We start from the raw sequence: 23,551 nt of genomic DNA on the forward strand, positions 1-23,551 counted from the left end.
TTGGTGCTCATGTGGGATGCTCGTGCTTGGTGCTCAGGTGGGTGTTGAGACACATTTACACGTATCCAGTAGCTGGCGCCAGTCTCACTGGCCAGCCAATTCTGGTTCGTAAGTTATGACAGTGAGATAGCCAGAGATAGCGACTGACGCCAACGTGTTCAGACGTTGCCTGCAACACTGGCGGAATGTACGAGGTAAAGGGTTGGCAGCTACTGGCAAGAAAATAGACGCGCCGTCTATTCGCTCCCGCGCTGGACTGGCACGAAAAAGTATTCACCCGATTCCAGTCCCGGCAGGCCAGTGAGACTGGTGCCATCTACTGGATACGTCTAAATGCGCTATGTATCAAATGTGATTTAAATAGAGTATACCGGGTGGTGCACGGTAAGTAGGAACATAGGGATTTAACATGGGAAATTATTTTTAATATCCTGCCCTTCTGTACATTTTACAGAAGAAACTGTAGAGTTTAAAGTTGTTCAAAATTAAAAGATGCATACAACTGTTTTTACATGTTTTATATATATTTTAGCTCATCGCGAGTTTATAATTTTGCGGTGTCTGTCCGTCCGTTAGCACGATAACTAATAAACGAATGGACGGATTACGATGAAATTTTGCAGGTGAATTCTTTATCAAATTTGTAGATCGGAGTTCGTGAATTCGCAATTTAGCCCAAAAAATAAGGAAGGCTCTTTTGACATCTCCGAACCGAATTGCATGAAATTCAATATGCGTATAGTTTTAGCCATATAAATCAATTCCAAAAATTGAGCTTTCACAGTGCCCTTTTCGCATCTCGAGCATTTACAAACCGGATAGCAAACTTTCTTATTTATGAAGGTATTTAAATGAAATTTGATTCATAGCCACTTGGAATAAAACCAAATTTAACGCCAGTTTCAAAATTTCGTTTTGCGCATGCGCAGTGCCAACTTTCTTATTTATAGAGGGATTTAAATGAAATTTGATACATAGCCACTTGGAATAAAACCAAATATAACGCCAGTTTCAAAATGTAGCGCCATTTTTCAAATTTGGTTTTGTGCAGGATGTTCAGTGCCCACTTTCTTATTTATGCAAGCAATTAAATGAAATTTCATACATATACACTTTAAATAAAAGCAAAACTGACATCAGGTTTAAAATTTGGTTTTGCACATGCTATAGCCATACCCAGGAGCTCGTTTTCTATATTTGTTTAGTTTATTAAGCTTTTGGTATACTCGCAAATGTTGCCGATGTTCGAAAAGCCGTTTTCCGGCTGTTTAATGTATCCTTTGGAATGCTAGAATGCGTAGTGGCACTCGTCATATTGCCAGAACGCGTCTAGCGAATCCCCCATTAACCGATTTTTTGTGTCTTGGTAGAGATAGACTTGCCCCGAGGCTGTTGTGCTTACTCCTAATGAATCTGGACACTGTCACCTTGGTAGGTAATAAATTCAAGTCAGCTTTTACCTAATTTTTAATATATTAATTTGCTAATTGCCGAAATCATATATGTATAAACCTCTCGCCAGGAAAGATTGCCGGTCACAGAACAGTTGATCCCGGTCTACAATCTATATTTTTCTAAAGATGTGAGTGACTTCCGGGATAGTATCGTGTCAATGTTGAACAAAAAGGCTTTTCGTTCAACATTGGCACGATCCTATTCCGGAAGTCGATCGCATCTTAAGAAAAACATAGATTGTAGATCGGGATCAAGTGTTCTGTGACCGGTAATCTTTCCTGGCGAGGGTTATAGAGATTACGCAAAACGAAAAAAAGTCGCGCAGGAAGCAGGAAGGTTATAGTTTGTAGAAACCAAGTCATTTCGATGAAACCTTTCATTAGAATACCATGAAGGATAGAATGTGTATTTACTCCCTCTCCGTCCACCATTTTCAAAATTTTGACATGACATCACTAGATGCATGTGCATACAAAATCTGAAACAAATTAGTGGTCCCACATTTCTTTTAATTCTTAAAAAATGCGCTAAAAATGTTATTATCTTTTAAAATTACTATAAACACGAAACTTTAATTTAGTGTATCTCCTAAACTATATAAGTATATTAGGGTTGAAGGTAATTTTATACACTACAGTTTTTAATAATGGATGATTTTATCTAAGTATTATAGTTGGTGAATTATTTTTAAAAAAACGAAAAAAGACATTTTTGCAGATTTTTGACCACAGAAATTTCTCCCGACGTCAGTCGCATTGGCAAACTTGGATTTTTCTCTCTTTACTATTTAAACAAGTTTGAAAAATAAAATCTTCTACCGGACCTTTTGTAACCATTAGCATTTTTACGTCTAATTTTACTGGACGAAATATGTAAATAAACTACCTACTAATTTACGACCTGCGTTAATTTTACTATGACGTCATAAAGTGTGACGAAATATTCAGCAGCAGTGAATCCTTTGAATCAAAGTATAATAAACTTTTATTTAAAAACATTGACAACTTTCATTCTCATCGATTTTTTATCTGTTATTATTTCGTCGTCCTGGAAACAAGGATAGTTAGTAGCGGACTGCATGCTCGCCACAAGTTCGTAAAGATTGTGTACGGAAAGATGCGGAGGTCGCGTTTGAAGATGGTAAATTGGACTTTCCCTGCCTTGACGATTGCGGAGTCTCATTTTAGTTGACAGTTTTACAAGCTGTGATGTTTACCCACAAAATGTTTTCGGTCATCGCTTCAAAGAAACAAGTCGAGGAAGTAAAAGCGGCCGGAATTGAAAATTTGGAAACTTGTCTCTTCTGTGAATTTGCGGCTATCCCTGCACGTGACGATAAATTGTTTGGGTTTAGTTTTCGAATTCGATCTAAAACTTTATCTACGATGTCCCTACCAACGGTGTAGTGTCCTCGGACGTAGTTGTTTGTCGCGGGTCCGGATTAATTGGTCCAGATGAAGCAACTGCCTGTAGGTACCGGTACGTATAGGTACTTCGTCAATTACAGTGGGTTTTAAATCCTCGAAGACTCTCCTTGGTAGTTGTTTTCCTGTCTCACTGAAGAAGATGTTGAACTGTTGTCATGTATAACGCAGCTATTATCCAAACGACACAACTCGCCGTTGGCCCCAATACCGTGCTCCAGGCAGTACAGCTCCCAACAAACATTACCTATTTGTATACTCCACTGGCCAATATGAAATGATAACACCTCACCCTGAAATTCAAAAAGTACTTAAAAGTTAACCGCTGGTTATATTTCTCTCACCATTTTTCCGATCACTTACTATAATTTACAAAAAAAAGCCACAACTAGCTACAGAAATTTAACCCGTAGTGAATCCCTTCGAATCATGCTTCGAATCATCTGTTTGACAGTAAATAATTTTTGTTGTTATCGGCTTTCTGTGATCATTAATCTTATTAATCGATAAATAAACTGCATTCCCTTAGGGTAGGGTGGAAGAGTTGTCCGTCAGAGTAGGCGTGTCTTTTCAGCGTCGAGTTTTAAACGGATGGACCAATTACAATGAAATTTTACAGGTCAATTCTTTATCAAATTTGTAGATCGAAAATCGAATTGCCAATGTAGGCCAAAAAATAAGGAGGGCCCTTTATGAACCGAATTGCATGAAATGTTGTATGTAGGCCCCTTGAATAAAAGAAAAACTAATGCTGAATCAAAAAATGTATTTTGCGCATGCACAATCCGATTTTTTTATTTGTTAAGATCTTTAAATGAAATGTTGTATGTAGGCTCCTCGAATAAAAGTATATCATGCATATTCAAGTGATACATTTTTTCCAAAGTTCCGCAGGGGCGCGGGCCTCCGTTCAAAAACTCGACGCTAACCAAGATGCCGCGGGTCGCATCCATTGAACCTAATGTGACGTTCGGTTCTGAAGATGTCTGTAATAAAAGAGGTATTGGTGTATTAAGAGAGATCGGCTTCCAGGGTTTTTTGTTTGTTGGCTGCCCCAATCAAATAGAAAGCGACTCCTTTCAAGAGTAGTTTTCCATTTAGAATGCACTAGAGACACGGAATGGCTACTCGTAATTAATTGTATAATTTCCCCCCAGTAAGTAATTCAATTGTCATTTTCCTTTACCAAATTCTATGCTATACCTAAAGCGACAGAGTTGTCTCCCGAAAGAAATATTACATAGTGTATTTGCTATTAAACAAAGCAAATTTACTTTATGACGACGGAATGATGGTGACCCGTCTTCAGAACGAAATGTGTAAATCGAGCAAACCTTCGTACCTAAACTCCCTCTCCCTCTCCCTCACCCTCTCCCTCTCCCTCTCCCTCTCTCTCTCCCCTCTCCCTCTCTCCTCTCTCCCTCCCTCTCCCTCTCTCCCTCTCCTCTCCCTCTCCCTCTCCCTCTCTCCCTCTCCTCTCCCTCTCCTCTCCCATCTCCCTCTCCTCTCCCCCTCTCCTCTCTCCTCTCTCCCTCTCCCTCTCCCTCCCTCTCCCTCTCTCCCCTCTCCTCTCCCTCTCCCTCTCCCTCTCCCTCTCCCTCTCTTTATCGTCTCTGCCCATCAGCACGATATCACGAAAACCAATGGACGCATTGCGATGAATTTTTGCAGGTGGATTTTTTATCAAATTTCTAGATCGGAAGGCCCTTTTGACATCTCCGTTAGTTATCAACCGCATTGCATGAAATTCAATATGGGCATATATTTAGCCGTATAATACGTAATGCCAACAGTTGAGTCTAATCGATTCAACATTCACAGTGCCCTTTTCGCATCTCCACCATTTATGAACCGCATTGCAAACTTTTTTATGTCTGAAGGTAGTTAAATGAGACTTGATATTTAGGCACTTGGAATATAAGCAAATCCTACGCCAGTTTCCATATTTGGTTTTGCGCATGCGCAGTTCCAACTTTCTTATTTACGAGGGTATTTAATAGAGATTTGATACGTAGGCACTTGCAATAAAAGCAAATCTAACACCAAGTTCTAAATTTGGTTTTGCGCATGCTATAGTCATACCACTGAATATCCAGAGTTGGATATTCAATGGTCATACCCAAGAGCTCGTTTGCTATATTTGTTTACACGTTTATTTATAGATGCCTCTAGTAAAGAAAAATATAGCGCACATAGCTATAGCCTTTTGGGAAGTACTGATCAATGCATGGAAAATGCGCTGCAATTACACGCTTTAGGGCGAAAACTTTTCTGCTTGTTTTGTTAATCAACATTTACGTACTACTGAGTAACAAATAAAAATGTTACTCAATAATAAACGTTGATTAACAAAGCAAAACGCAAGCGAATAGGTAAATATCATGTTTGAACGATACTGACTTGTAATAGTTATTTACATAATAAGTCATGAAAGTGGTCGTTTACATGACGCGGGGGGCTTATTGGAAAGTACGAGGACGCGCAGCGTCCGAGTATCTCTTTAATGCCTCCGAGTCAGGTGGCCTCACTTTCATGACATATTATGTATAAAATTTTACCTGGAACCGCAACATGTAGATAACTTTTCCAAATTAAATTATTCATGTGTGAAATTTTGGTACCTAATCACGCATGCTGAAATCACTTTATTTAATTGTTTCCATAGAGAATTCAAAATAATTAAAACAATCAGTGTCATTTTTAATGCAGTTTGCAGTTTATGCTTTGTACTTTTCAACTATACAGTTTTTATAACTAGGTACAAACGCAGGTATCAGTGAAGAAGAGTACCTACGGAACGTTATAATGTAGCCGAAACTGCGGCCGCCGTAGCGCAATATTCGCTCCCCACAAAGTCAAGAAAGAGGTACGAAAAAGAGTACAAACCTTTTAATGACTGACGCAAAACTAAAGGAATAATTACTTCCACACATATTCCATTAATTGTTAGCAATTAAAAAACCATTATCCTTTGTGTAGGTATATTAATATTTAAAAATATCCACATAGTCTGCATTATAATTATCCAATCGTTGATTGAATAACTTATTCAATGAACGATCTAATTGTTATTTTGCATGTACTAGAACTGTAATGGGAGTCAGGCAAAAATATTACAGTACCTACTAGTCAGGTAAAGATCAACTTTTTAATGTCAAAATAGCCCTGAAATTTATATTTTCTTGACGGTTTCAGGTAAAAATTGATTTACGATTATTGTTTATAAATAAAATATTGTCCATTATACCCTAGGTAATAGTTCTTACTGGCTCTATAGAAGATTCTCCTGTTGCCAGTAAAAACTCACTTACCTGGCTAGTGTAAAATACTCTTTTGACACATTCTGTGATATGTCAAAGTTGCCAATTTTCGTTTTACTTCAGACAAAAACAAAATACTCTCCGTGGGTTGAATTACTAGAATTTTAAAATTAAGGCGACCACTCTTAATTTATAGAAAAATATAAACAAATATTGTGTTGTATGCATTAAATTAAATAAAATTGTCAAAGTTGACACACGTTAAATTTTATATCTACAGTTTTTCACAATTTTTAATACTTATAGTAATATTTTAGGATTTGATTTTTGAATTTTACCCATTGGATAGACTGCTTTTATCCATTAAACTGAAAATTACATAATATAATGGAGGAAAACCACAACAAAGGGGAATGGATTGATGACCATTATAGTGAACAATTGGTAGTCTCTCATGCATCTACTTAGTCTCCGAATCGATTCCCAGACATCCTTTCAAACACAAAATATCCGCAAAAACGAACGCCTTTTGTGTCCACATTGTACATTAACATACGCTAACGAAGGTACCCTCCGAACACACTTGAAAAAGAAACACGCAGAATCCATCGAAAGCCTTGTACAAACGCATCCAAATTCTGACAAAACTCTTATCGAACAACTCACTGAGGCCAAATCCTATATTAAAACTGTCAGATGCATCCCTAAAGGCGCTCGATACACAATTGCAGATCAACTAAGCAAAACGATAAAGAACTTTATAAATAAGATTGACATACCTTCATATTCAAGTTTAGCTCTGTTTGCTTATAAAACTACCAATATTGGAGAGGGAGGTAAAACACAAAATTTGACAACCAAGATAAAGAAAAACGTTGAAAATATGACAATGCCCATATTACATTCTAATTCTAGACACAACCATTCAAGCTCTTCGTTGGCCCGTAGAATTGAAATGAAGGTCAACGGTTTTGAAATCGAAGGAGCGATTAGAATCATTAGCTCGGAAGACAAGCTTGCTCCTTTTAATGAGGAAACATTAGAGAAACTAAAGAATAAACATCCTTCTTCCCCAACTTTCCTTAAGTTCCCAGAACCCCCAACTTCAAATAAAGATTTTGCTCATGCGAACGAACAGATCGTGATAAAAGCAATCAATGCCTTCAAACCAGGCTCAGCTCCTGGATTGGATGGATTTAGGCCACAATTTTTTAAAGATGTAACATCACATACCGCTGGTGATGCTGGGAAACGAGCACTGACAGCAATTACAGACCTGGTCAATTTTTTACTTTCAGGAAAGGTAAACAAAAATGTATGTCCATTGCTTTATGGAGCGTCATTATGCACATTGGTTAAAAAAGACGGTGGGATCAGACCAATTGCATGTGGAAATTCATTCCGGCGCTTGACTGCAAAAGTGGCTTGTTCTTTAGTACGTAGCCACGTCAATCATTACTTATCACCACTTCAACTAGGTGTTGCAACTAAACTGAGCACTGAAACCGTAATCCATGCTGTCCGAGCATATGTCAATGATGTAAGGAACCAAAACAAAATTCTTATAAAAGTTGATTTTGGAAATGCCTTCAACACGGTCAACCGAGATGCTATGTTAAGACAAGTTAAAGAAATAGTACCAGGTCTCTATCCATTCTTATATCAATGTTACAAAGACCCAACACTTCTCACGTTTGGAAATCATACCATTTCATCTGAAACCGGATGCCAGCAAGGTGATAACCGTGGACCATTGCTTTTCAGTTTGGCAGTACACCCTATTGTGGAAAATCTTAAATCAGAACTTAACCTTTGGTACCTAGATGATGCGTCAATCGCCGATACACCTGAAAGAGCGTTAGATTGTTTTAAATCTATCATTGAACAAGCACATAAAATCGGACTCAAAATTAATCCAGACAAGTGTGAAATTTTCTTTTGCTCAGGAACACCAAACGTCGAAATAGTGAATCATTTTAACCAAATATCACCAGGAATAAGAATAACCCATAAACGACTCATTAGAAATTCTAGGTGCACCTGTTTACGAAGAGGCTACAAAATTATTTTTGGATAAGAAAAGAACGAAATTACAGCTGCTCATTGATAGACTAAAGGATGTTAACTCACATGTTGCATACACGTTGTTGAAAAACTGTCTTTTTATACCTAAACTGACATTTTTATTACGGACATGTCCTTTGTGGAAATTTAACAATTTGATAACCACATTTGACTCGCTACTATTAGAATCTTTACAATCAATTCTTAACATTAGACTTAATCAAACTCAATGGATTCAAGCAACGTTACCTATTTACAAGGGACATCTGTCTACCAGCTTTCATTGCTTCTGCTAATGGCGTGCACCCTCTTGTCTCTCAGATTCTCTCATTTATGGACAAAGAGGTATGCATTTTCCAATTTGATGAAGCGATGGAGGTATGGAATACAATCAACAATGATACTTCCACATTACCGGGTGTACAGAAAATTTGGGACAACATCAATACAAATAGAATAATTAATAATCATTTGTCAATGACCGACCCAATAGATAAAGCTAGAATACTGGCGCTAATGGAGAAAGAGTCTGGTGCATGGTTACATTCATTACCATCAACTACCATTGGCACACAAATGAATAATTCAACTTTCCGAACATGTGTTGCATTAAGACTATAGGTTGTAAAATATTTCAAATACATCCATGTTCAAATTGTGAAGAAATAGTGAATGAAAAAGGATACCATGGGCTTAGCTGCGGAGTGAACAACAAAGGTCGAATGTCACGACACACAGAGTTAAATCAAATAATTCACCGAGCACTTACTTCCATCAGCGTATCGTCTACTTTGGAACCGGTTGGACTATACCGTTCTGATGGAAAACGACCTGATGGGATAACGCTTACAGCATATGCTAAAGGCCAATCCCTTGCATGGGACTGTACATGCGTGGACACTTTATCCCAAACAAACATTAAAAATACTTCAATAAGGGCCGGAGCTGCAGCAGAAGAGGCATGCTCAAAAAAACACAACAAATATCGAGATTTAAAGAAAGATTATATATTTATGGGACTTGCCTTCGAGACACTTGGACCATGGTGCAAGGAATCACGAGATTTTCTGAATAAAATAGGCAAAAGTTTAATTGCGGAATCCGGCGACAAACGCGCTAAGCAATTTTTATTTCAAAGGATATCCTTGGCCATCCAACGTGGAAATAGTGCATGTATCCTGGGCACTCTCCCAACTGAAAAACAGTTCGACGAAATTTTTTTGTTATAGTTAATTATTGTTTTCTTCTTTGTTACACAATTTTAAATATTTCGTTTAAATAAAATTTTATTATTAATGAAAATATAACAAGCTGCATTGTTATTGAGCACGCAAATCTCGTTTTGCGTTCTTTTGGTTGAATTTGTTATTGTTTTGGGCGAATTGCAACAATCACGCCATCTCTATACCGAAAACTCCTTTTTTAATACTGGCGTTCGTCAACTTTTGTTTACCTACCTACCTATTATTGTAATCCAATTTTAAATCAAAACCCGTTTTTGCGCCCCATCTGAAAATTAATGAACAATCTCGAAACTAATCGATGCTATTTTTGTGAGGGTCCGTGATATAAATCATTGCCATTGTCAGTGTTAATTACAACGGACACACCTCTTACAACTAACATTTGTTGACAAGAGCAGCTCCTTAGGAATAGGTTTTTGGTGGACGGACGACGACGTCGACGACCTTCTTCGAGGACCGTCAATACTTTGGGATTACGCTCAGTATCAATTCGTGAGTGTCGCTGTACGTGATATATTTGAAAGTGCAACATTTATAACGGGTAAGTCAATTAATAACTACTGGATGCACTATTAGTACTTCTAATTAGTTGCAAGTAATTGATTGCTCTTATTTAGTTTTGTGGGCGCGACTTGTTTAGTTTTAACATTCAAATATGCATAGTTCTCTAAACACCCTCGTAAATTATGATTATTTATTTATTCACAATGGAATAATTTTGATCTTAATAAAATTGAAAAAAAGCAGTCATCCTTGATGCAGTTTCGATTTTGTGACTATTTAAATGCCAAGATCATAATTGCAGTTTAATCTTTGTTTATTTTCCAAAAAGTCGATGCCACTTACAATTATGATATAGGTAGATAACGTAATGGTTGGGTCATTTCAAAAATTAGTGTTATTATTCCTAGAAGGTTGCACGAAAATGCTATCGATGCGTCGATGAGTAACAAATGTTGGGAAAAAGGCAGGTAGAAAAATGATTGAGTAACAGGAAATTTCATTACAAATCAATTTCGTAGCAATTGTTCCTCATCGGTATTCAGCACGAGTACTTTGTGTTCGAAATTACACACTAATCTAATCAAAAATTCTTGGCTGAGAAGTCACTAATTGTTTTATTGAAAAAAAACCCAATTCTCTGCATTTCTAGAAAAAAATCCCGAGAAATATTCACGCAGTTCACTTTTGAATATAGGTGTGCGCCTACTATAAGAAGGACTTCTTATTTTGACAATAGTTTGAGAGATTTAGTAATTCTGATAATTTTAAAGTTTTGCTTGTACTTAAGTCGAAGCAATTTAGGTAATGGAAATTGTAACTCTAGTATCTTTGAGCCTCAGTAATTCAGAAAAATACCACGTAACTGGTATTTCGTCATAACTATCAGTATGTAAAATGGTTATGAGTGACAAAGGGAAAGAAATTTGTTGTTCAAAAAGCCAAGGGTCCAAAGCCTGGTTCAAAGTGATTCAATTTGGAAGTTATGCCACATTGCCACCAAAAGTTGCAAAATATCTATTCATTCGCAACCGTCAAACGAAAACTATTAAAGTTCTAGGCGAAATTCCAACCGGTTTTAACTACAAGAAAATATTCCGGCAATTCACGTAATTAAAATGAATAGAAATACCTACAACTAGTACACACAACAATATACATTCAGTTCCATGTCAGAGGAATCAAGAAAAAGACATTAACTGGTTGACAGCAACAGATCTAGCCATTAGCATACATAATTTGATTAAATGGTTCAGATAACGAATGATTAACGACGGAGAAAGGAAGAGCAAGACAAATAATGATTAATTAATGCCCGTGAATGATGGATGTCTCTAGTTAGTTTCATATTTTACATGTAGGTACTCAAACTTCAAGCGATTTGTTTTCTAAAAAGACCTTCTAGGAAAGGAACTTTATATTAGTATTGTAAAAACTCTTGATTTTTAGCGCATTCTCCAACTCATGTTGAAAGACGCTGGAGCTATGGCAGCTCCATTAAGTTAGCCCCCGCAATTAAAAAAAATGTGTAATGACCATTTTTATATAGTGCTAGGGTTGTGCTTAATTGGGCTGATTCAATTTTTATTTGTGCTGATCTGGAAAATCATTTTTCCTTAAATTGAAACGCGGGGGCCAATTTGACCCTCAGCCCCCTGGTTTTTTTAACGTACAAATTCCATTACTACTTTAACGAGTTGTGCTCGATGCATATTGGATTGTGCCGGCCAAATATTCGAAAATAGTCTTCCGGTATACGGTTGTTCCTGCACTCAAATCTCGGGGGCCAACTTGACTTTCAGCCCCCACGTTTTTTACAAATATGGAATAAGAAATAAGGTCAATCAATGTAATACATTGTAATATTCTACATTCGGTCTTGAATTCTGGGCGAGGCGATTAAGCGATTACCTGCCCTAGAAGAGCAATCGGACTCTAATGGCCCATTGCACCGTCAAAATTAAGTATCATTTAAAGTTAAGCACAACTTAAATGCCAAAGAAACGATTGTATTAATAATCGTTGCCATAGATTTTAAGTTCGACTTAACTTTATGCAAGAGGCTTAATTTTGGTGGGGCAACTGGGCATACTTCCTCAATTCATATTAAGGGAAAACTACCACATTTTCCTTGATGAGGATGTGGCATCCCAACCCGACATATTCATCTTCACCGATGAATCTAAAACAATGAAAGGAACAGGCTCTGGTATTTACCTACTCCAAAGAACTGAACTTCCATATCATCCAACCACTAGGCAAGCTTCGTACTGTATTCCAATCAGAGTTGGTAAGCCTTAGTGCAAGAAAAGTTCTTATGCATAACATAAAGAACAAAACTATCAGAATCTCAAGTGACAGCAGGGCTGCCCTGCAGGCACTTGGTCGCTGTAAATTTACCTCTTTGTTGGTTTCCGAATGTCACCATGCACTAGAGCAAGTAGCAAGCAGCTCGCATGGGTCAAAACGGCATGCTGGAATGGAAGGTAATGAGAAAGCCGATGGGTTAGCCCGACTGGCCTCAAAACAGTTGTTTTATGGTCCAGAGCCGGCTCTTCCACTTACAGCTGCAACTGTAAACAACTTAATAACTCAGGACACCTAAACCCAGCACAGGGCTAGATGGAACTTTATGGGCACTGCAAACAAAACAAACACATGCACCGCATGGGTTTGATGGAATCACCATTTTGTAGAGCAAGTTACACGGACGATGAGACGGCACACCACATACTTTGTTGCCTCGCTCTAGTCCAACTCAGACGTTCCATGTTCAGGGTGTCCCGACCGGGCATGGCTACGATGATTAGAGCCGCCTCCCCTTCCAGCATCCTTAGGTTCATCTCACGTGTGGGATGGCTTGAGTGACGTTGAGGGGTCGAACGACTCTATTCAGAGAGCTAGTACAAAGGGCCCAAATTTGAGACGTAGGTACGCGTGGACCCTGTCTACCTTCCTATCGTAATCCAATGATCAAACATACATTCATTTTATTTCGTTCGTGGCCGTAAACGTAGACGAGAATCTACGGGTAGGTACCTCTAGAGCGCACAGTTCGTCAATACACAACGTGGAGGCTGAGAGTCAATATGACCACCAACATTTGTGTGCAGGAGCTATGGGGTACCGTAAGACTATTTTCCAAAGTTTGAACGGCACAAATCAGTAAGCATCGAGCACAAGTGTTTGCCGTTATTGCTTATTCCATATCTGTAAAAAAACGTGGGGGCAGGAGTTAAGTTGGCCCCCAAGATTTGAGTGCAGGATCTATCATGTACTGTTTGACTATTTTTGAATATTGACCGGCACAATCCAATATGCATCGAGCACAACTCGTTAAAGTAGTAATGAAATTGGTACGTTAAAAAAAACCGGGTGGCTGGGAGTCAAATTGGCCCCCGCGTTTCAATTAAAAAAATTGATTTTCCGGATCACCACCAATTAAAATTGGATCAGCACAATTTAGCACAACACTAGCACTATTTAATAATTTTCATTACCGAGTTTTTTTTTAATTGCGGGGGCTAACTTGATGGAGCTTGTTATGGCCACTGTCCTCGTCCGTTCTTTCTTTTTGCATTCGGTAGCTTATACTGCTTATGGCTCTGGCAGCTCATCCAAGAAAAATCTTGACGATTAATGTGCGCAATGTTAACTTTATTATTCACGGAGATTTTTTTTGAAATTTTAATCAAAGATGCTTTCGTATTCCTTCTTTGGATTACTTTAACTACCTTGACTTGTTACGAGCTGCTTGCTGCTTGTTTATCTGCCGGCGCAGCGTCCTCTTAATGGGGTTGCGTCTAGTATTTGGTGCTCGTTCTGTCGCGTGGCCCGGAGTTTGCAGTTATTACGGGGGCGTAACAAATATAAAAATCTAAAATCTTTTCTAGCATTGTAAGTGTGCAAGTTGCGAAGACGAAGCCTACTGGTCATTATAATTATACGTATTAGTTTGTTGTATTTATATCAGTAGAATTATTTTATGAAGGCAGTCGTAGCCTAGTAGCAAGCTCGCTGTTTCTCAATTTAGAACTATCTATGACACGGGTTCGAACCCAAGCGTGCGCTTTTTTTTCTATACTACATCGCAGAAACAAGAATGGAGCAAAGGAGAGAAAAACATGAGTGTGACTTTCACATTTTTTAAAACATATTTAAGGTTGCTACTTTTTTCCTTTTTATTGTATCATGTTTTTTAAAGCAGAGATAGTCAATTACTTTTATTTTGTGAGTTACATAATTGAATTATCACCTCTGTAACTGATTTCTGTATACCTAGATGGGATGGGAGTTTCCTAAGTAGCAAAACCCGTTGCGGTGGTCAAGATTTTGCACTCGTTAAACCAAGACCATATCCGCTTATACATAAACATTTTCAAGTGCGATCTAGGAAATGAGTAAATGACGATTTACTAATTTATTTATCTATTGTATTCATTCGTTTAGTATGGTTTTGGCCTTTTATTGAATACGCAACACCATCTAAATGTACATTTAGTTAAAGGTAGGTTGAGATTTACTAATAGAGTCAGCAAAACCTGCCAATGAGAAGGGTGTGTCGTCCAATTATTTTATGCATGTAGTTTTTTACGGTGACTGTTAATTCTTTTGTTTGATCAACGACTTGAGGTAATGATACATGACAAAATACTTATATGGGATGGGTTGCTGAACTGAATACATTATAGTTCATCTAATTCACTTCAGAGAATAATTACAACAGTAAGTTTCCTTTGCAACTTTGATTATAAAATAGTAGGTACCTACTAGTCTATATTCAATAATCCGACCAAAACTATCATTTTTTATGAGAGCGGTAATGAATAACATTAAATACCGAGTTATGAGCTTTTTTGATATGATATTTGCCTTGACATTTCACCATTCCTCTCAGTCACTTAGTTTTGGCGTAAAGATTCTATGCATATTCAACAATCAATAACAGATGGAACAATAAGAATTGCTGTTCCTTATAAAATCAAACAAGTCAATGATTCTTTCATTAATATTCGACGGCAGTACTCGCAGTCCATTTGAATATAAATACGCAGCTTGCAGTAGGCCCAGTAAAAACGGACTTGCGAAAACGCAGCCGTTTCCACGCAATATTAATCATATTTTGTTTTTAAGCATTCAAGAGGCATGAGAGCGTTAGCACATACCATCCTCGCGATCCTTCAAGTGATTTCGGTAAGAGGCCATGGCAGACTTATGGATCCCCCGGCGAGGAATTCTATGTGGCGATTCGGTTTCCCCAATCCGGTCAATTACAACGACAATGAACTATTTTGCGGAGGGTGGGCAGGTCTGTATTTATATTTTTTTTGCAACGTCTCTTAGAAGTTTTATGAATTTTAGTGCAGTGGGAGCAAAATATGGGTAAATGCGGCATCTGCGGAGATCCCTATCATGTGGAAGAACCCCGGCCTCACGAAGCCGGTGGACTTTACGCAAAAGGAATAGCAACACGACATTATAGCGTAGGTCAAGAAATCGATATCGAGATTGAACTAACGGCAAATCATTACGGACACTTTGAAATTTACATTTGCCCCAATAATAACCCCGCACAAGAAGCAACACAAGAGTGCTTCGACCGCTATCCTTTATTCCTTACAGGTACTAGAAACGTAAAATACGTTATTCCAGAAGATGGTAAGAAGAAGGCCATATTTCAATATAAAGTGATGCTACCTCCGTATGTTACCTGTATCCAGTGCGTGTTACAATGGACCTACTTTACGGGAAACCAATGGGGTGCGTGCGCTAATGGTACGGAAGCTCAGGGCTGCGGACGATCGGAAATATTCAGAAACTGTGCAGATATTACGATATTGACAAATGTTGGCGGTGGAATTCCTCCTCTCTTTGTGGGACAAGATAACCCATTTTTATTGTACTACAGAAAATCAACGAAAATGTCCGATGCTTATCAAGTGGCGCCTTTAGTTGTACGAAATCAAGTTTGCGTTTCTACACGCTTATTCAGAATTATACCTGGAATGGACGATTGGTGCCAAACCAATTGCTTAAGGTACCCACCTAATTGCCCCGATCAACTTTGCCAATGCCCGTAAGTGACCGACCGTCAGCCGGAGACATTTTAGATGATTTTGTGTTATTTCAGAACAACCTGTGATGCTGTGGGCGAGTACGAAGGAAAACTTGGTGCGGATGTCTTCTGTATGGATCAGTGCATCGTTTATCCTCAAAAATGTCCATACCAGAAATGTAATTGTTATGAGGAAGTTGAAAATGATTTTTAAACAACTAGGAAAATGCCATAAATTGTACAATTTTGTCTTGCTCAAACCTAAATGAATGTGCTATTTTGTATATTTAAAATTGTAAATAGAGAAATAACTAATTTTCTACAATGACATTTGCGTGCTTGCTGTAAGTTTTCATTTAAGGGTTCGTCAAATGAAATTGAATGCAAACTGTTAACCGCAGGGCGATGACAAGAACGGAGATCCTCTAACCACTAGCTTACTATACAGGAAAAGAATTTTATTCACTTACGTCTTTATCGTTAGGCGTGTTAGTCATAAACGTTGTTAGTAATAGCCCAGATATACGTGTACGTATATCTGCGGTAATAGGATGGAATAATTTGTTGAATAATAACAGTACGCTCTTCCTTAAAAATAACAATCGTATTTTTGTTCCGCAAAAAATTAAAGCAAAATTGAAAGAAGAGGGTCACAAGGACCTAAGATATAAAACAATCAAACTTCAAATGTGATGGCACAAGCCACAATGAACAACTGAAATTTACAACCCCTAATAAATAGTTAAAGAAAATCTTGACCACGTCAAATTTGTATTAAAAGAGGGCCAATTTTACTTCATTTTTAAATCTTTCATCCAGTACCCAGGCAGGGTGTGGAACATCTTGATCGAGCGAAATTCCGCATGCGAAACGTAATCTTCAAGCACCGGCACATCGGTTCACCGTAAAGGGGAGTGCCAAAAACAAGATACAATGAATCGCATACGATTTTCAGTCGGGGAATTTTTTGCCACCAGACTTTTGATCCGGCTCATAATTCAATAGTAGTAGTACTGGTTTGCCATTGCTGTCTCTTTTCGTTCTCGAGTTAGACGAGTAACGGACAAACCCAACACATAAGGGAAGTTTCTCCTTTCGAAAAATTCTCCTAAAAAGTCCAGTTAAAAGAAATACTTGATACCATGGAACATCTTTACATTTATCTATGGAAAATGTTACAACATGGTAAATGTCTATGGAGGTTGATCGCGTAACGGTAGGTCTTAATTTGGATTCTTTTTTTGAAATTTGTATGTCGTTGGAATTTGGAAGATTTTTTAAGAGTGCCCATTGTTATAACTTGATTGCAAGCAGTATGCAAGGTGGTCGAGGTATAGACTCGATAGTTTCAAAGTTTCAGTGAATGAAGACTCGTAGTGAAGTTTATAGTGTTAATTTAAGGATCGTAATAAGTAGCGGCCTGGTCGTTAATAGCGTTGGGCAAAAAAATCGATTAATCGATTATAATCAAACGATAATCGATAATCGGGTTTGATTATTCTATTAAATTAATCGATTAATCGATTATTTGATTAATCGATTATTTGATTCATCGATTATTTTTGATTAATCGGTTATTTGATTAATCGATTGTTTGATTAATCGATTATTTGATTAATAGGTTATTTGATTAATCGATTGTTTGATTAATCAATTAACGTCACTTTAAGCAGCTAAAATGAATTAAGATTGTATCATCAAAACTAAAGCACACCTCATCGGAGAGTAAGCTGCCTAATCATTTATTTTTATTTATTTATTTTTATTTTTGACCTTCATTTTCAAATGGGCAGGGTTTCAGCCAAGGCTGTTCTACCAACCAACCCACTATGCATTTGCAAATATCCATGCCCGAACCCGGATTCGAACCAGGGACACTTTGTTGATTATTGATTAATCGATCTGCCTAGTAATGAACGATTTGATGAGTAATGGAATTATTTTTTTTTATTATTATTAAATAATTAACGTATTAATGCATACAAACAGATATTTATCACTCCTCGTATGTGACAATCGACTTTTGATTAAACGATTAGGTGATTAATCGATGATTTGATTAATCGATTATTTGATTAATCGATTATTTGATTAAACGATTATTTGATTAATCGATTATTTGATTAATCGATTATTTGATTAAACGATTATTTGATTAATCGATTATTTGATTAATCGATTATTTGATTAATCGATTAATCAGTGTAATCGATTATTTTTCATAATCGATTATCGATTATTCAAACCCGTAATCGCCCAGCCCTAGTCGTTAATAATAACAAAGGAAATCGCTAGATCATTTAATACACACACAAACATTAGAAAATAGGTAGACCATAACATAAGTATCATAGCTCGTGGCTGACCTTCGTCAGAGAGTGGTGGCTCCACTGCCGGTGACGGAAACGCCTAATAGGTCGTTGATTAGGAGTGCAACGTAACGCTGGTTGCCAATACATCACAGATCGCGATCGTTTTTATGCGTCATTTGAATTCTATAGTGTGTTGTACCCTTAATGGCTTTCGGAAATCTTTGCGACAGTGTGTCAGAGTAACCAGAGATAATTTTTTATCTTATTAAGTTTTTGCATGCTTGAAACTGTCGTCTCAGAATTAGGCCATGGCTTGGCGGGGGATTTGTAAAGTTAACACGTATTCAAAGCGTGGGTTCTTAAGGAAGGAATGGTTCAAGTTAATTATCAGACGGGTGAAACAACGAGCTAGAGCTCGTGTCGAGTGACGAGCCACTTAGACGAAAGTTTCTCAAGGGCGTTAATTCTTAAAAAATGCGCTAAAAATTATCGACTATCCCGCAGTATTATTAATGTAATAAAAGGTAAACTTCGTTTTTGTCCGAATATAACAAAGACATGGAATTCGGAATAAAACGATAGTATATACGAAAGTTTTGAGGAAGCACTTTTGCCTAGAAAAAATATCAGTTTCTGGGGATGATTTATTGGGGTTTAATTGCTGTTGTGCTCATTTTATTTGCTAGTTGCTGTAATTATAAACTTTGCGACTACTAGTTCCGTACTCTTATATTTGAATATCACTTATTTGATTTATATACAGGGTATCCCATTTGTCTTGAGACAGTCGATTATTGCGAAAACTAGGAGGGATATCCAAAAAAGATTTGTATAAAATAACTTGCCAAGCGCAAATGTTGGTTTGAGCCAGGAAGCTGTTAGAATTTGGGAATTGTTTTAACTATTCTTTGGTAACCTCCATCACGGTTGAGATGTGCTACTGCCAGTGCTTATTACATTTTAGAAACTCGAGGGTACTCATCGCAGTCTGAATTTCGCTTGATCGACCTTTGGCTCTTCAGAAATAAGTTGAAAGCATCGTTATCAAGTACTTGAGCTGCTTTTTTCAAATCATAAGCCCTTTTATCGCCACTTTTTCGAATGATGTTTTGGCACTCTTCTCCGGTAGAGAGAGATCTGGCGGTGCTGCTTACTGTGTTTCAGAAACTCGAGGATTATACTTTGCAAGCAGCGTCCTTGTTCCAATTACCTTCGGTTAGATGCATAGGAAAAAAATGAAAATGCGGAGAATTTTGTAATTTTTTTCTCCACGAACACAAGAAAATTCAACATGGAACCTATCAAAAATAAGAAAGTAGAATATGCCACAGCGCCACCTTCTCAGCAATTCTCAATTTTGAAAAGTGTGTATTTCCGGTCTTATCTTGGGAGTTCGAAGAAATGTCTTATGGGAGATACTTTATATTCATCTCATTTATTTTCCAACCGATTTTCATCAAATTTGTTTTAAAATACTCAGAACGTATATGGGTAGAAAATAGGATACATTTAAATTCAATTTTCAGAAACACTACCAAAATACAATTTTTATATCATGATTAAAATGCAAAATGGAACTGGAAACTATCTTACTTTCTGCCCACACATATTCGGAGTATTTCAAAATAAATGTGATGGAAATTGGTTGGAAAATAAATGATTATTAATAATATATACTTTGGTAGAGAGTGGGCCTTGTGTTCCCATTTCCCGGTGGGCCTTTTGGGGTCAAGTCCAAGATTGCAAGTAGCCCAAAGTAGTTTTGAACATTTTCGCGATGTGTAGGTGTATACATTTCCAAAAATGGAGTTAAACGAAACTGACTAAAATTCCATAGAAACTGATTCACATGGCGCTAAGTATAATCACTCATACCACTCTTATCATTAGGTAGTAAAACAAATCATTCATACTACAAACGTTAATTACCTGGAAATTTAAAACATTAGTAAGTAAATGATTTGAATAATATGATGCTTCGCATTTGGCTAAACCGCGTCTTAGCTTCCGATGAAAACCACATTTCCGTTCTGCCTTAATATAAATATCATTTGTAAATATGTTGCTTTCGCATTGTCCATTAGAATACAATCGGCAGATACCAACAAAACAATTTCGAAAATGTACCGTACCGTGTACTTTTTTTGTTTATTCTTCACGCTCTTGTGCGGAGGTGTCTTTGCTAACATATGTGATGTGTGTGATTGTCAGTCAGCTGGAGGTCGAGTTTTTTCAATTACGTGCGATTGCATTGCCACGCAGGTAAGATTGGCGTCCCCAAAACATACCTATTTTATAATTAACCCGATACATTTAAGGATTTGCATTTAACTTCAAGCATGATGATGAAGGTGGAATCGACTAACATGGTGATAATAAGAAATTGCCAAACAGTGAGCATAGAACGTAACTCCTTCGCCCAACTTGATAAGCTGGACACATTGGGAATACAAAACTGTTTACGTGTCTATCTGGCTACTGGTGCGTTTTCCAAGATTAATTCCCTTTTAATTAATAATGTCCAAAACCTATCGTTCGGCGAAATGTCATTTATGGGAGCAAGAGGGATAAAGAACATCATCATTAACTCTTCCAATATTACGGAGATGCCACATTTTTCATTCTACGACGTTCAAGGTTTGGATAGGTTCACTCTGTTCAACGTAAATATTGACACTATACGTACCAACGCCATTAACATCAGCGCAAATACCGTAGGAATTGAAAGCGCCGAGGTAAGTTTGTAACGTGCTCTGAGGGTGTTCCATTAAATTCTCGCTTTTAGATTCACAATATAGAAACAGACGGAATTGCGGTCGATGCCACAAAGGTATACATCCAAGATTCCGAATTCGGCCAGCAAAACTATCGCTCCGTCAAAGTGAAAACGAAATATCAAACCAGATTGCTCAACAATAAATTTTCGGGGCTCTTCCGTATCGAAATTACTTCGCCTTTCGTCGAATTTTCCAAAAACCGCTTTGAAAGTCTTCATTCATCGACATTCAGTACAATCACCCTTTCCCGAATGATGTCCAATACGATTACAAACGGTGACTTGCAGAACATCTTCCCGTTGTTCAGTCACAAAGACTTCCACAGCAACCAGTTCTATTGCAGCTGCCAACAAGGAAACTTACTGAACGTCACGAAGAATTCACCCAATTACGAGATTTTGAAGGAAAATTTTTGCATAAGTAATTGCAGTGTAAGCGTTTTTGAGTACGAAGTGGAATCGGCCGCGAAATGTATGAAGGATCGAGTGCTTGAAGCTAACAGTTTCTGCACGGAAGATAGGTGGCTGAGCAAGAATGTTTCGAGCACTACTCCAAGAGAAGACAAGAACCGAGTTCTTCCCCCTACACTTTTACAGCCGAGGTTTCTGTTGGACGAATCTCCGGAAGTTCCCGTACATTCCGGAAGTGAAAAGAATATTTTAAATTCTCTTGCAATAATGGTAGGGCTTTCGTTAATGCTCCGATTTTGATTTAATTTTTGTAAATCTTTATTTATTATTTGGTTTATTTATAACTATTAGAGATAGTACAAATTTTTGTGTAGCTTACTGTGGGCAAAGATGTAGTATTTATCTTTGCCGTGGTTAATAAACGCTTCTAAATAAAGGTTGGTTTTCATTCGACAATTTGGTTTATGTGTTTTACATCGTAAAATGAAGAATCCCGGATTTGGCTGATCATCTTGCCTCTGTGGTAGTCCCGACGAAATCATTTGTTACCTACAAACGAAAAATCGCGTCGTTTTAATTTTTTCAAATTTCTATTCCAGTATTGAACTTATTTATTTTCAGGGTAACCGAATGTTAGATGACAAAAAACTTGGAAGGTTTCACTGTATTATCTGTCGACCTCGTAAGCGCTTTATCTTACTATGACGAATTGTTTAAATACTCAACTGGCCCAAGTTCAAGCTTTTTGTCATCTAATATTCGGTTGCGGTTGACTACTTTAACTTGACACTTTAATTAGGTACTGTAACTCGTTTTACTTACCTCATCCCGAATATACATACGTAAAGCAGTATTTATGATCTTACACACCTTTACATCCGAAACAAGAATATGATATGCTCTGTATATAACAAGTCGACCGTTTTGCGCAGATGCCGAATACTAGGGGATTTTCGTAACGAAGCTAGGGGAGAATGAAGAAGATGGCGACGAGGTCGACGGAAGGCATCACGCTTTCCCTGTTTTTTTATTCTTGATTATTTTGGTGGTGATGTTTTGAAGGTGTATTTACAGGTAGTAATGATATCTGAATCATGGCGTACTCCATGTCTTTGTCTTGAGTACCGTTAGATGAATCGTGTTTGTTATACCAAAGAGTATCTTTGGTTATACTGTACAGATGATTATGCCATTACTTTGTTTAATTAAGTATTTATTTCTGTATTCACTAGGAGTTAACTATCATTACGATGTTGCTCTGTCCGATTGATCAGTAACTATTCCGTGAGGGAAGTACCTAATACAGTTTGATTGTTCGCTGTATCTGTTACTTTCTGATTCGTGGCGCGCTGCAGTTCTTGTACGTTAGCTATACGAAGGGGGGCTTATTTGATGTTTCAATGTTTGTGTGTGTGCGAGTGGTTCATTCTGTCTCCGTGGAGTAGGTAGGTACCTAATACAGTTCGATCTTTCGCTGTATCTGTTGCCTACTCGTCTCGTGCGGATTCCAGTTCTTAGCATCTTAGCAATACGAGTAGGGGCCCTCTCATTAACATTTCCACTATTTAAAATATATATGTTCTGCTTGAGCGATAATCGAATGAATACTTACTATTGGCATTCTCACGTCATGTACTTTTCGTGTTAAATTAATTTATGGTAATGAAGGCTGGAGTAGAGCCACACCATTTTGATGTTTCCTATCTACATGCCGTTTATTTATTTTACGAGTTGTGTTATCTCAATTGAGCGTACAGGTATTTTGATGTGTTTTTGTACTGAATTGATTTATCATCTTTTCCACTGCATTTATGATGTCTTGTGTATTTTGTTTTTATGAACTTGTTTAATTGCATTTGATTTGATTATCTGATTTTTATCATACAATTTGAGATGTTTTATTTATGTGTATTTTCTTTTGCATTTTATTGCTGTAGGCGATTTATTTCATGTATTTGTGTGGTTTTTGTCCCGTAGAAGGTTTCCCTGGCATGGTCTTGTTGTGTGCGTAATATATTTATTTGTTTCTGTAATTTCTTACGCACAAAA

The 23,551-nt window shown here is 37.4% G+C and overlaps 2 protein-coding genes across 2 annotated transcripts; both read left to right on the forward strand.

Annotated features, from left to right (window-relative positions):
- Positions 1 to 9,729: 9,729 nt before the first annotated feature.
- Positions 9,730 to 16,331, forward strand: LOC116177515. The gene is made up of 4 exons (XM_031496509.1): positions 9,730 to 9,988; positions 15,082 to 15,256; positions 15,310 to 16,024; positions 16,079 to 16,331. The coding sequence occupies exons 2-4, from the start codon at positions 15,094 to 15,096 to the stop codon at positions 16,215 to 16,217; spliced, it is 1,017 nt and encodes a 338-aa protein (XP_031352369.1). The 5' UTR covers positions 9,730 to 9,988; positions 15,082 to 15,093; the 3' UTR covers positions 16,218 to 16,331.
- Positions 16,332 to 20,356: 4,025 nt separating this feature from the next.
- Positions 20,357 to 21,922, forward strand: LOC116176690. The gene is made up of 3 exons (XM_031495423.1): positions 20,357 to 20,577; positions 20,634 to 21,050; positions 21,101 to 21,922. Exons 1-3 carry the CDS (start codon positions 20,437 to 20,439, stop codon positions 21,800 to 21,802), a joined length of 1,260 nt encoding a protein of 419 aa, XP_031351283.1. The 5' UTR covers positions 20,357 to 20,436; the 3' UTR covers positions 21,803 to 21,922.
- Positions 21,923 to 23,551: the final 1,629 nt, after the last annotated feature.

This window comes from Photinus pyralis, unplaced genomic scaffold, assembly GCF_008802855.1.
Source record: "Photinus pyralis isolate 1611_PpyrPB1 unplaced genomic scaffold, Ppyr1.3 Ppyr1.4_LG7, whole genome shotgun sequence".
Lineage (NCBI taxonomy): Eukaryota > Metazoa > Arthropoda > Insecta > Coleoptera > Lampyridae > Photinus > Photinus pyralis.